Source organism: Oncorhynchus clarkii, chromosome 8, assembly GCF_045791955.1.
Source record: "Oncorhynchus clarkii lewisi isolate Uvic-CL-2024 chromosome 8, UVic_Ocla_1.0, whole genome shotgun sequence".
NCBI classification, from domain to species: domain Eukaryota; kingdom Metazoa; phylum Chordata; class Actinopteri; order Salmoniformes; family Salmonidae; genus Oncorhynchus; species Oncorhynchus clarkii.
Window position 1 is genome coordinate 39608734 of NC_092154.1, and position 13909 is coordinate 39622642.

At 46.1% G+C, this 13909-nt stretch overlaps 1 protein-coding gene across 2 annotated transcripts in view; it reads left to right on the forward strand.

Moving 5' to 3' along the window:
- LOC139415381 (utrophin-like) overlaps positions 1-13909 on the forward strand; it is a 180354-nt gene that overhangs the window by 107020 nt on the left and 59425 nt on the right. For both annotated transcript variants that reach the window (XM_071163488.1, XM_071163489.1), the window contains exons 11-13: positions 1331-1532; positions 1643-1728; positions 3149-3306. In XM_071163488.1, coding sequence (XP_071019589.1) covers positions 1331-1532; positions 1643-1728; positions 3149-3306 — 446 coding nt within the window. The remainder of the gene's footprint in view (positions 1-1330; positions 1533-1642; positions 1729-3148; positions 3307-13909) is intronic.

Consider the following 13909-nt stretch of genomic DNA (forward strand, 5'->3'; position numbering starts at 1 on the left):
TCCTTTTCTATACACTTACACACACCTCAGCTAAATGTAGAGATTCCTGTGCCATCAGAATCTTCTCCCTCCTCACCTATTCACATCATAGTCCAGGTGCAAGGCATCAGATGCCTTAATGACCTGATCTACTGCCAAACCGTTTGGCTCTAGTCTGAAATGGAGGGGCTAATTTTGAAGTATGTCCGTCCCAATTTGCAGGTGTGTGCGTAGGTATGTGATTGAGTTTGTGTGTGCCTGTGTGTGTGTACATCATTTTGTTTAGCTGAGAATCCATCTGTGCCCTTGTTTGTTTCATTCTAGAAGGGATCATATTGTCTTCTACAATAACCAGCTGGCTATAGCTATCATTGTGTTAGTTGTTCCCTGTTGGTGTGTGGCAGCGCAGAGATATGATCACCTGTTCCTCTGGGTACTGTCTGTACCTTGCTGATGGGACTGAGCCATGCTCTCTACCATAATTACCCAGGTGTTTGTTATTAAGAGCGCTCCAACTAATACCCCAAACTTCACGGCTTTACTTCCTTATTTCACTGTCTGCTTTCTGTCGTGCTGTGGGTGGGTGAGGATGGGTAGGTGCTTGTCATGCTGAGAGTAGGTGACAGAGTGTGGGTGTGTGTTCAGCGTCTTGTTGTTCTATGCATGGAGCAGTGTGTGTGTTAATGAGTTTAGATGATTCAGGCGCTTTGGGTTCATCTCGTATTGCATTCTAATACTTTGCCTCTATTTGCTTGTGATGATGAGATGAGAGCTCCTAGTACAACTGAGTGATTTGGACCAGAGGCGTTCCGATTCAATTTCACCCATTAGATTACAAGTCGAAGCCTGAAGCATAGACACAGGATCTATATTTATTAGTTATTACTCTGGCTTAATGTGAGCTCTGAAACGTACAGTGAGTGAGGAAAGAAGGGAAGGAGAGTAAGAGAGAGGGGATGAGAGAGAGAGGGAACGAGTCAGTATATTTTCCTCAAACCCCTTCCCGGTAGCAGGTGTTTTGTTTTTCCTCCATGGACCCCCACTGTGAGACGTGTATTTGTGTGTGTGTCCCACACACTCAGACACCAATATTCCCCTTAAACGGCTAATTAGATTAACTGAGCCGTGGGCTGCAGTAGCTGTAACATAAATTGGTTGGCCTGCCACCCTGGTGTCACACCAATGTCTACAGCCACCTCATATCCTGTCTACGGCCTTGATGTGACATTCCAGCCATCTGTAATCTGCAGTGGCAGTTTCCACTGTTCTTCACCATTTTCTAATGCCCTTTAGTTGTAATTGAGTGGTCTTAGTAAAAAACTTTGGGAAATCCCTCCCTCCCTCCATCCAGTGGACCTGTTGGACCTGAAGGTGGCCCAGAGCACCTTTGAACAACACAAGCTTACCCAGAATGACCAGCTGCTGACAGTGCCTGATGTGATCAACTGTCTGACATCCATTTATGACGGGCTGGAGCAGCAGCACAAGGACCTCGTCAATGTTCCGCTGTGTGTCGACATGTGTCTCAACTGGCTGCTAAATGTCTATGACACGTACGTCGACACACACATTATATTCATGTATTAAACACACACACGCCCCTTGTAGAATTTGTATTTATTTTATTTTACTTCTTGTGTATGCGTGTTCCCTCACTCTGTAGTGGACGCAGTGGGAAGGTTCGTGTCCTGTCCATGAAGATAGGATTGCTCTCGCTCTCCAAGGGCCATCTGGAGGAGAAATACAAATGTAAGTACCAACCATCGCACAAAACCTCTTTCACACACATGACACACCCAGAAACACTCAAACACACACACAAAGTGAAGTCAACTTTATCACTCACTTTGACACACACGCACTGAGGTGAATTGAGAACAGCCCTGTGGTGAGCATTGCAGTGTTCTCTGTGCCAGTGTATCCCATAATGCCCTCTGCCAGGCTGTAATCCCAGCTCAGTTACCCAGGGTGACGAGCGGCTGGACCCGTGGCAGAGGACGCTAGTGACTGGCCCGTCTAATTAGATGAGAGACCTCCCACTAGTTTAGTATTATTTTTTTTATTGCAGGGGGATTAGGGATATGGCCGGTGCACTGGGGGAGTGTGCTCTGTTGTTCACCCGTTTTTGTGTCCTCGTTTTGTCCTTCAGAGTGGAAATATTAAGTAAGCCTGGGGCTCATGTGATTTTGAGGTCGTTCACAATGATGTCCTACGTAGTGGCTATGAAGGCTTATGTAGCTCAAACACATGGCTGCTCATGAATAAGTATGTTCAGCTCAGGCCGTGCACTAACGAAGAAGAGCCATAATTACTTAACCTAATGCAAGCTGACATCAAGACTGGTTTGTGCACATGCAGACATACACACACGGTATGGTAGAAGCGGCATTACCATTCCACATAATGAGAGTTGACATCAAGGCAGGGTCTCACACAGAGATCAAATACATGGCCAGGCAGTACAGATAGATAGAAGAGCCACATCTCTCCATCCTACTCTCTATCGCCTTTTTCTTGTCTCTACTGTATTTCTCTCTCTCCAACGTTCTCGCTGTCTACTGCATCCCTGTATTTTCTTCTCTTCTCACTCTCTCTCCATCTCTCGCTCTTCATCTCTCTCTCCCTTCATCCCTCATCTCTCTCTCACTGTCTCTCTCTTTCTTTCTCTCTCCTTGTTTGTCCTATCTATGAGTAACAAGGCAGACAGAGCTCTGACAAGAATCAACTGAGCTCTTGCTTTCAATTTGGTTTTGTTTTGTTTTACAACTTCAAGAAGAAAAAAATGTTGGGTGTGTACGTCTAGAACTCTGTCATCCCTTTCCCTTCCTCTCCGCTCAGGGCAGGGGTTGTTGGGAAATTGATTGCTCTCCTGTGATAGAGACAGCGGGAGGAAGGGAAAGGAAGAGAGCGAGGGGAGACAAGAGGGAGAGAGCGAGAGAAAGACTGTTGATTATTTTGGGTTGTATTCTGACAGTGTTGCTCATCTCACCAGGACTCTTCTACTGTACCTCCTCCTTCCGGAGCTCTTAGTGATGACTACCCACATGAAGCTATTAATACACACACTCACACAACACGCTGATAAAAAGTGACAGTGGACTCTTGGATGAGAAACTGTATTTGTGTAGTCTCCTAAATCAATCACTCAAACACTCTTTCTTTCTTCCAGACCTGTTCAGTCAGGTGGCATCGTCAGGGGATAAGTGTGACCAGAGACAGCTGGGTCTGTTGCTCCATGACGCTATCCAGATACCACGGCAACTAGGAGAGGTCGCCGCCTTCGGAGGGAGCAACATCGAACCCAGTGTCCGGAGCTGCTTCCAACACGTATGTAAATACGTACACCCACACACCTGCATGTGCACAGGCACTCAGAACACATACACATTGCTCATGAAAGTACAAATATAAACGTTCACGTGGTTGGCCTGTCCTCTAATGTTTTACTGCGTTCACCCAAGCACTTTCCCTGTGTTTATGTCTGGCCACCACTCCTGTTTAATGACTTTTCCATCCCTTGGGTTCACATTTTCATTTTTCTCTTTTCCCATGACTCATGTTTCGTCAGTCATAAACTCTTTGGCAGAATTAAATTAGTAAGCAATAAATATCCCAGATTTCGCTGCTCGGGCTCCCAAAATAGTGGGGGTGATGGAGCGCGGCTGACATTGGGAATGTCATACAGTGTAACAGGAGCCGCTACTGATCTGGAGATGTCTTTACGTTCTCTTATCGCCTCAACACTCCCCCTCCTCTCACTCCTTATCTACCTATAACCTCTTTCCACCCCCCCCCCCCCCCCCATTACACCCTTGTCCCCTTTCCCCTTACACTATATTTGTCTTAATTAAGCTTTTAATGTTATAACTTTTTTTTTCACATATTTACTTTCCTATTGTTGTTGCATTGTTGAGTGGTGAGCCTGCCAATAAGCATTTCCTTGCACTGTGTACTCCATGTATATCATGTGTACAGTGCATTCAGAAAGTATTCAGACCCCTTGACTTTTTTCACAATTTGTTAGGTTATGGCCTTATTCTGAATTTGATTAAATCGTTTTTTCCCCTCATCATACTACATAATGACAAAGCAAAAACTAGTTTAGACATTTTTGCAAATCTATATATTAAAAAAACTGAAATATCACATTTGCACACATAGTCAGACCCTTTACTCGGCACTTTGTTGAAACACCTTTGCCAGCGATTACATGCATTCAAGTATTCTTGGGTATGACGCTACAAGCTTGGGGAGTTTCTCCCATTCTTCTCTGCAGATCCTCTCAAGCTCTGTCAGGTTCAATGGGGAGTGTCGCTGCACAGCTATTTTCAGGTCTCTCCAGAGATGTTTGATCGGGTTCAAGTCTGGGCTCGGCCACTCAAGGACATTCAGAGACTTATCCTGAAGCCAATCCTGTGTTGCCTTGGCTGTGTGGTTAGTGCCTTGGCTGTGTGCTTCACCATAGGGAGGTGCCAGGTTTCCTCCAGGAGAGACGCTTGGCATTCAGGCCCAAAAGTTCAATCTTGGTTTAATCAGACCAGAGAATCATGTTTTTCAATGTCTGAGAGTCCTTTAGGTGCCTTTTGGAAAAGTCCAAGCGGGCTGTCATATTTCCTTTTACTGAGGAGTGGCTTCCCTCTGGCCACACTACCATAAAGGCCTGATTGGTGGAGTGCTGCAGAGATGTTTGTCCTTCTGGAAGGTTCTCCCATATCTACAGAGGAACTCTGGATCTCTCTGACCAAGGCCCTTCTCCCCCGATTGCTCAGTTTGGCCAGGTGGACAGCTCTTGGAAGAGTCTTGGTGGTCTCAAACTTCTTCCATTCATGAATGATGGAGGCCACTGTGTTCTTGGGGACTTTCAATCATGCAGAAATGTTTTGATACCCTTCCCCAGATCTATGCCTCGACACAATCCTGTCTCGGAGCTCTACAGACAATTCCTTTGACCTCATGGCTTGGTTTTTGGTCTGACATGCACTGTCAACTGTGGGACCTTACATTGACAGATAATGTCCAATCAATTTAATTTACCACAGACGGACTCTAATCAAGTTGTAAAAACATCAATGATGATCAATGGAAACAGGATGCACCTGAGCTCAATTTAGAGTCTCATAGAAAAGGGGTCTGAATACTTATGTAAATAAGGTATTTCTGTTTTTATTTTTAAAATATATGCAGAAGTTTAAAAAAAACAGTTTTTGCTTTGTCATTATGGGATATTGTGTATAGATGTTACGGTTTTTTTTCTCCTCTTCCTCTGAAGAGGAGGTGTAGCAGGGATCGGACCAAAATGCAGCGTGGTTATTTTGATACATCTTTAATGAAGATGATACACGAACAATACAAAACAAGAAACGTGACGTGAAAACCTAAACAGCCTTATCTGGTGCAAACTAACACAGAGACAGGAACAATCACCCACGAAACACTCAAAGAATATGGCTGCCTAAATATGGTTCCCAATCAGAGACAACGATAAACACCTGCCTCTGATTGAGAACCACTTCAGGCAACCATAGACTTTTCTAGATAACCCCACTATACCACAATCCCAATACCTACAAAAAAACAAGACAAAACACACCACATAATAAACCCATGTCACACCCTGGCCTGACCAAAATAATAAAGAAAACACAAAATACTAAGACCAGGGGAGCCCCCCCCCCCCCCCAAGGTGCGGACTCCCGGCCGCACACCTAAACCCATAGGGGAGGGTCCGGGTGGGCGCCTGTCCACGGTGGCGGCTCCGGCGCGGGACGTGGACCCCACTCCAACAAAGTCTTAGTCCTCATGCATTGCTTCCTTAGATTGGCAACCCTCGCCAGCGACCTTGGCTTAGTAACCCTAACCAAGGGCCCCACTGGACTGAGGGACAGCTCGGGACTGAGGGGAAGCTCAGGCAGGTAGATGGCTCTGGCAGATCCTGGCTGGCTGGTGGTTCTGGCAGATCCTGGCTGACTGGCGGTTCCGGCAGATCCTGGCTGACTGGCGGATCCTGGCTGACTGGCGGATCCTGGGGGATCTGGCGGATCCTGGCTGACTGGCGGCTCTGGCGGATCCTGGCTGACTGGCGGCTCTGGCTGCTCCATGCTGACTGGCGGCTCTGGCTGCTCCATGCTGACTGGCGGCTCTGGCTGCTCCATACAGACTGGCATCTCTGGCAGCTCCATGCAGACTGGCAGCTCTGGCAGCTCCATGCAGACTGGCAGCTCTGACAACTCCATGCAGACTGGCAGCTCTGGCAGCTCCATGCAGACTGGCAGCTCTGGCAACTCCATGCAGACTGGCAGCTCTGGCAGCGCTGGACAGGAGGGAGACTCAGGCAGCGCTGAACAGTTGGGAGACTCCGGCAGCGCTTTACAGGCGGGAGACTCCGGCAGCGCTGTAGAGGAGGAAGGCTCTGGCAGCGCTAAACAGGCGGGAGACTCCGGCAGCGCTGTAGAAGAGGAAGGCTCCGGCAGCGCTGTAGAGGAGGAAGGCTCCGGCAGCGCTCGACAGGCAGGAGACTCTGACAGCGCTGTAGAGGAGGAAGGCTCTGGCAGCGCTGGACAGGCGAGGCTCACTGTAGGCCTGATGCGTGCTGCTGGCACTGGTGGTACTGGGCCGAGGACACGCACAGGAAGCCTGGTGCGGGGAGCTGCCACCGGAGGGCTGGTGCGTGGAAGTGGTACTAGATAGACCGGACCGTGCAGGCGCACTGGAGCTCTTGAGCACCGAGCCTGCCCAACCTTACCTGGCTCGATGCCCACTCTAGCCCGGCCGATACGAGGAGCTGGTATGTAACGCACCGGGCTATGCACCCGCACTGGAGACACCTTGCGCTCCACAGCATAACACGGTGCCTGCTCGGTCTCTCTAGACCCCCCGTTGGCGCAGGTCTCCTACCTGGCGTCGCCATACTCCCTGTGAGCCCCCCCAATACATTTTTGGGACTGACTCTCGGGCTTCCATCCGCGTCGCCGTGCTGCCTCCTCATACCAGCGCCTCTCCGCCTTCGCCGCCTCCAGCTCCACCTTCTTTGGGGCGGCGATATTCTCCAGGCTGAGCCCAGGGTCCTTTACCATCCAATATCTCCTCCCATGTCCATAAATCTGGATTTCGTTGCTCCTGCTACCGCTGCCTGTCACCACGCCGCTTGGTCCTTTTGTGGTGGGTGATTCTGTTACGGTTTTCTTTCTCCTCTTCCTCTGAAGAGGAGGTGTAGCAGGGATCGGACCAAAATGCAGCGTGGTTATTTTGATATATCTTTAATGAAGATGATACACAAACAACACAAAACAAGAAATGTGATGTGAAAACCTAAACAGCCTTATCTGGTGCAAACTAACACAGAGACAGGAACAATCACCCATGAAACACTCAAAGAATATGGCTGCCTAAATATGGTTCCCAATCAGAGACAACGATAAACACCTGCCTCTCATTGAGAACCACTTCAGGCAACCATAGACTTTTCTAGATAACCCCACTATACCACTATACAAAAAAAACAAGACAAAACACACCACATAATAAACCCATGTCACACCCTGGCCTGACCAAAATAATAAAGAAAACACAAAATATTAAGACCAGGGCGTGACAATAGATTGATGGGGGAAAAAACATAATTTAATGCATTTTAGAATAAGGCTGTAACATAACAAAGGGAAGGGGTCTAAATACTTTCAGAAGGGTTGGGTTAAATGAGGAAGACACATTTCAATTGAATGCATTCAGCTGTACAACTGTCTAGGTATCGCCCTTTCCCTTTGTATATGACAAATAAACAAACTTGAACACACATGCACGCACACACACCATCATCCGCACCACCACCATTACAACGAGACGGTGTGATATTCACGGTACAATTCATAATGCATTAAAGTTCATGGTGAGAGTGACTGATGGCTCTGGCCTCTCTGCCCAGTAGCCTCTCTCTCTCTCTGTCTCGCTCTCTGTCCATGTGACCTCCCTGTATCAGCCAGTCAGCGAAGAGCCGCCACAGTGCAGTCACCCACTCCATTTGATTGAATGGGGCTGTAATGTATGAGGTGGGGGCCCATAAATACGGCCTGTTCTACGGGCCTTGACCTCCCATTTTCCTCTTTCGCCATCCCTCCATCCTCCCTCCCTCCCTACTTCCTTCGGGTAATTGATCTGTAAGTGCCGTAACTCTGCCCCTTGGATGACAGGAGGGACTCAGGGATGAGGGAGGGAGGGGGAAACAGACGAGAGAACGAGAAAACAGGGAGGAAAATTTAGGGAAGGGTCGGCGGTGTCTGCTTTCTGGCTCAATGCCTTGCAACTCCAGAACTGGTTCTCCATGTCTTTCCGTCTGTGTGTGTGTGATCTCAGAGCTGAATCACATGTATCTGACATTTAGCCCCAACAGAGGCACTCAGCTAGAGGTCACTGTAAAAAAACAGAGATCACACACACAGGAAAAGGGTTTGTACTTTCCCCTCATTGACCAAAACCATGGTGATTCTCACATTGTGTGTGAGTATCTTGTGACCTGCGGACAATTTCTTCCACGAGTCCCGAGAGTTCCCTCTTGGGAGACGCTGTATGGACACACCTGGTGCCGAAATTGATGACGTATGTTGCACAGCTGAGAGTCAAGTGGAGACGAATGGATTTGGTTCAGTCAGTCATCCAGAAGAGCCCTCCCAGCTAGCTAGTTTATGCTGGCAACAACTGCAGCATGGTGCTAGTAAAAACTATAAAAGAAAGTGATGTTTATTTCAAATCAAATTACATTTTATTGGTCACATATACATGGTTAGCAGATGTTATTTCGAGTGTAGCGAAATGCTTGTGGTTCTAGTTCCGACAGTGCAGCAATATCTAACATGTAATCTAACAATTCCAAACAACTACCTAATACCCACAAATCTAAGTAAAGGAATGGAATAAGAAAATATACATATAAAGATATGGTTGAGCAATGACAGTGCGGCATAGGCAATATGCAATAGAAGGTATAAAATACATTGTATACAAATGAGATGAGTAATACAAGATATGTAAACATTATTAAAGTGGCATTATTAAAGTGATACCTTTATTAAATGGGCAATGATTTCAAGTCTGTATGTAGGCAGCAGCCTCTCGGTGTTAGTGATGGATGATTAACAGTCTGATGGCCTTGAGATAGAAGCTTTTTTTCAGTCTCTCGGTCCCAGCTTTGATACACCTGCACTGACCTCGCCTTCTGGATGGTAGCGGGGGAAACAGGCAGTGGCTCGGGTCTTTGGCCTTCCTGTGACATCAGGTGCTGTAGGTGTTCTGGAGGGCAGGAAGTTTGCCCCCGTTGATGCATTGTGCAGACCACACCACCCTCTGGAGAGCCCGACAGGATGTTCTCAATTGTGCATCTGTAAAGGTTTGTGAGGGTTTTAGGTGAGAAACCAAATTTCTTCTGCCTCATGAGGCGCTGTTGCACCTTCTTCACTACAATGTCCGCGTAGGTAGACCATTTCAGTTTGTCCCTGATGTGTACGGCGAGGAACTTAAAAACTTTTCACCTTCTCCACTGCTACCCCGTCAATGTGGATAGATGGGGTGCTCCCTCTGCTTTTCTGATCTCCACGATCATCTCCTTTGTTTTGTTGACGTTGAGTGAGAGACTGTTTTGCTGACACCACACTGAGTGCCCTCACCTCCCCCTGTATGCTGTCTTGTCATTGCTGGTAATCAAGCTTGCTACTGTTGTGTCGTCTGCAAACTTGATGATTGAGGTGGAGGCGTGCATGGCCATGCAGTCATGGGTGAACAGAGAGTACAGGAGGTGGCTAGCATGCACCCTTGTGGGGCCCCAGTGTTAAGGATCAGCGAAGTGTTGTTTCCTACCTTCACCACCTGGGGGCGGCCGTTCAGGAAGTCCATGACCCAATTGCACAGGGCAAGGTTGAGACCCAGGCTTTCAAGCTTAATGATGAACTTGGAGGGTACTTTAGTGTTCAATGCTGAGCTATAGTCAATGAACAGCATTCTTACATACATAGGTATTCCTCTTGTCGAGATGGGATAGGGTAGTGTGCACTGTTATGGCGATTGCAATGTCAGTGGACCTATTGTGTTGGTAAGCAAATCGAAGTGGGTCTAGGGTGACAGGTAAGGTGGAGGTGATATGATCCTCTACTAGGGACAGTAAAGAGAATATGTCCAGAAACACACCAGTCAGCTGGTCTTGTCATGATCTGAGGACGCGGCTAGTGATGCCGTCTGGGCCGATAGCCTTGCAAGGGTTAACCTCTCTGGGATATGTGGGACGGTAGCGTCCCACCTCGCCAACAGCCAGTGAAATTGCAGGGCGCCAAATTCAAAACAACATAAATCCCATAATTAAAATTCCACAAACATACAAGCATTTTACACATTTTTTAAAGATAAACTGTAAATCCAGCCACTGTGTCCGATTTCAAAAAGGCTTTACGATGAAAGCACACCGAACGATTATGTTAGGTCAGTACCTAGTCACAGAAAAACACAGCCATTTTTCCAGCCAAAGAGAGGAGTCACAAAAAGTACAAATAGAGATAAATGAATCACTAACCTTTGATGATCTTCATCAGATGACACTCAAAGTACTTCATATTACACAATACATGTATGTTTTGTTCGAAAAAGATCATATTTATATCCAAAAATCTGTTTACATTGGCGTGTTATGTTCAGTAGTTCCAAAACATCCGGTGATTTTGCAGAGAGCCACATCAATTTACAGAAATACTCATAATAAACATTGATAAAAGATACAACTGTTATGCATGGAATTTTAGATCCACTTCTCAACTGCTGTGTTAGATTTAAAAAAAACTTTAGTCAGAAATAGCATTATAAATATTCACTTACCTTTGATGATCTTCATCAGAATGCACTCCCAGGAATCCCAGTTCCACAATAAATGTTTGATTTGTTCGATAAAGTCCCTCATTTATGTCCAAATACCTCCTTTTTGTTTGCACGATTAGTACACAATCCAAACCCACGACGCGAGAGCAAGTCCAGGCGAAAGTTCAGACGAAATGTCATATAACAGTTCGTAGAAACATGTCAAACGAAGTATAGAATCAGTTTTTAGGATGTTTTTATCATAAATGTTCAATAATGATTCAACCGGAGAATTCCTTTGTCTGTAGAAATGCGATGGAACGCAGCTAACTCTCACGTGAGCGCGCGTGATCAGCTCATGCCACTCTGCCAGACCTCTGTCTCATTCAGCTCTCATTCCCCCCTACTTCACAGTAGAAGCATCAAACAAGGTTCTAAAGACTGTTGACATCTACTGGAATCCTTGGGAAGTGCAATATGACCCCGTAGACACTGTATATTCGATAGGCAATCATTTGAAAAAGGCAAGACTCAAAAACCATCATTAAGTTTGCAGATGACACAAATGTGGTAGGCCTGATCACCGACAACGACGAGACAGCCTATAGGGAGGAGGTCAGAGACCTGGCCTGGAGGTGCCAGAATAACAACCTATCCCTCAACGTAACCAAGACTAAGGAGATTATTGTGGACTACAGGAAAAGGAAGACCGAGCATGCATTCTGATCGACGAGGCTGTAGTGGAGCAGGTTGAGCGCTTCAAGTTCCTTGAATTCCACATCAACAACAAACTAGAATGGTCCAAACACACCAAGACAGTCGTGAAGAGGTTACGACACAGCCTATTCCCCCTCAGGAAACTAAAAAGTTTTGGCATGGGTCCTGAGATTCTCAAAAGGTTCTACAGCTGCAACATTGAGAGCATCCTGACTTGTTGCATCACTGCCTGGTACGGCAATTGCTCAGCCTCCGACCACAAGGCACTACAGAGGGTAGTGCGTACGGCCCAGTACATCACTGGGGCTAAGCTGCCTGCCATCCAGAACCTCTACACCAGGTGGTGTCAGAGGAAGGCCCTAAATATTGTCAAAGACCCCCGCCACCCCAGTCAGACTATTCTCTCTACTATCGCATGGCAAGCGGTTTTGGAGTGCCAAGTCTAGGATAAAAAATGCTTCTCAACAGTTTTTACCCCCAAGCCATAAGACTCCTGAACAGGTAATCAAATGGCTACCCAGACTATTCAGACTATTCGCATTGTGTGCCCCCCTCCTCTCCCAACCCCTCTTTTACGCTGCTGCTGCTCTCTGTTTATCATATATGCACAGTCACCTTAACTATTCATTCATATACATACTACCTCAATTGGCCCAACCAACCAGTGCTCCCGCACATTGGCTAACGTGGCTATCTGCATTGTGTCCCGCCACCCACCACCCACCACCCGCCAACCCCTCGTTTACGCCACCCCAGTCAAACTGCTGTTCACAAATGCTCTCCATCCAACCTCACTGAGCTCGAGCTGTTTTGCAAGGAGGAATGGGAAAAAATTTCAGTCTCTCGATGTGCAAAACTGATAGAGACATACCCCAAGCGACTTACAGCTGTAATCGCAGCAAAAGGTGGCGCTACAAAGTATTAACTTAAGGGGGCTGAATAATTTAGCTCGCCCAATTTTTCAGTTTTTGATACGTTAAAAAAGTTTGAAATATCCAATAAATGTCGTTCCACTTCATGATTGTGTCCCACTTGTTGTTGATTCTTCACAAAAAAATACAGTTTTATATCTTTATGTTTGAAGCCTGAAATGTGTCAAAAGGTCGCAAAGTTCAAGGGGGCCGAATACTTTCGCAAGGCACTGTAACTAGCAATGTGAAATGGCATTCTGAGATAACAATGGTAGTTAGCTAGCTGTCATTAGATGACTGGGTCGCTAACAGTATGATTTAACTTGCAATATAAGCAACTTTCTTCCAAAATTAGAAAATATTTGAAACTGTAGCTGTAGTCTCTTACCTGTATACAGTTTAAGTCGTAAATTTACATAAACCTTAACCAAATACATTTAAACTCAGTTTTTCACAATTCCTGACATTTAATCGTAGTAAAAATCCCCTGTCTTAAGTCAGTTAGGATCACCACTTTATTTTAAGAATGTGAAATGTCAGAATAATAGTTGAGAAAATTATTTATTTCAGCTTTTATTTATTTCATCATAATCCCAGTGGGTCAGAATTTTACATACACTCAATTAGTATTTGGTAGCATTGCCTTTAAATTGTTTAACTTGGGTCAAACATTTTGGGAAGCCTTCCACAAGCTCCCCACAATAAGTTGGGTGAATTTTGGCCCATTTCTCCTGTCAGAGGTGGAGTAACTGAGTCAGGTTTGTAGTTCTCCTTTCTCGCATACACTTTTTCAGTTCTGCTCACAAATGTTCTATGCAAATGAGGTCAGGGCTTTCGGATGACCACTCCAATACCTTGACTTTGTTGTCCTTAAGCTATTTTTCCACATTTTGGAAGTTTGCATGGGGTCATTGTCCATTTGGAAGATCCATTTGCGACCAATATAGCCACATAATTTTTCATCCTCATGATGCCTTCCATTTTGTGAAGTGCACCAGTCCCTCCTGCAGCAAAGCACCCCCACAACATGATGGTGCCACCTCTGTGCTTCATGGTTGGGATGGTGTTCTTTGGCTTGCAAGCCTCCCCCTTTTTCCTCCAAACATAATGATGGTCATTAGGGCCAAACAGTTCTATTTTTGTTTCATCGGAACAGAGGATATTTCTCCAAAAAGTACGATCTTTGTCCCCATGTGCAGTTGCAAACCGTAGTCTAGCTTTTTTATGGTGGTTTTGGACCAGTGGCTTCTTCCTTGCTGAGCGGTATTTTAGGTTATGTTGATATAGGACTCGTTTTACTGTGGATATAGATACTTTTTTACCTGTCTCCTCCAACATCTTCACAAGGTCCTTTGCTGTTGTTCTGGGATTGATTTGTACTTTTCGCACCAAAGTACGTTCATCTCTAGGAGACAGAACGCGTCTCCTTCCTGAGCGGTATGACAGCTGTGTGGTCCCATGGTGTTTATACT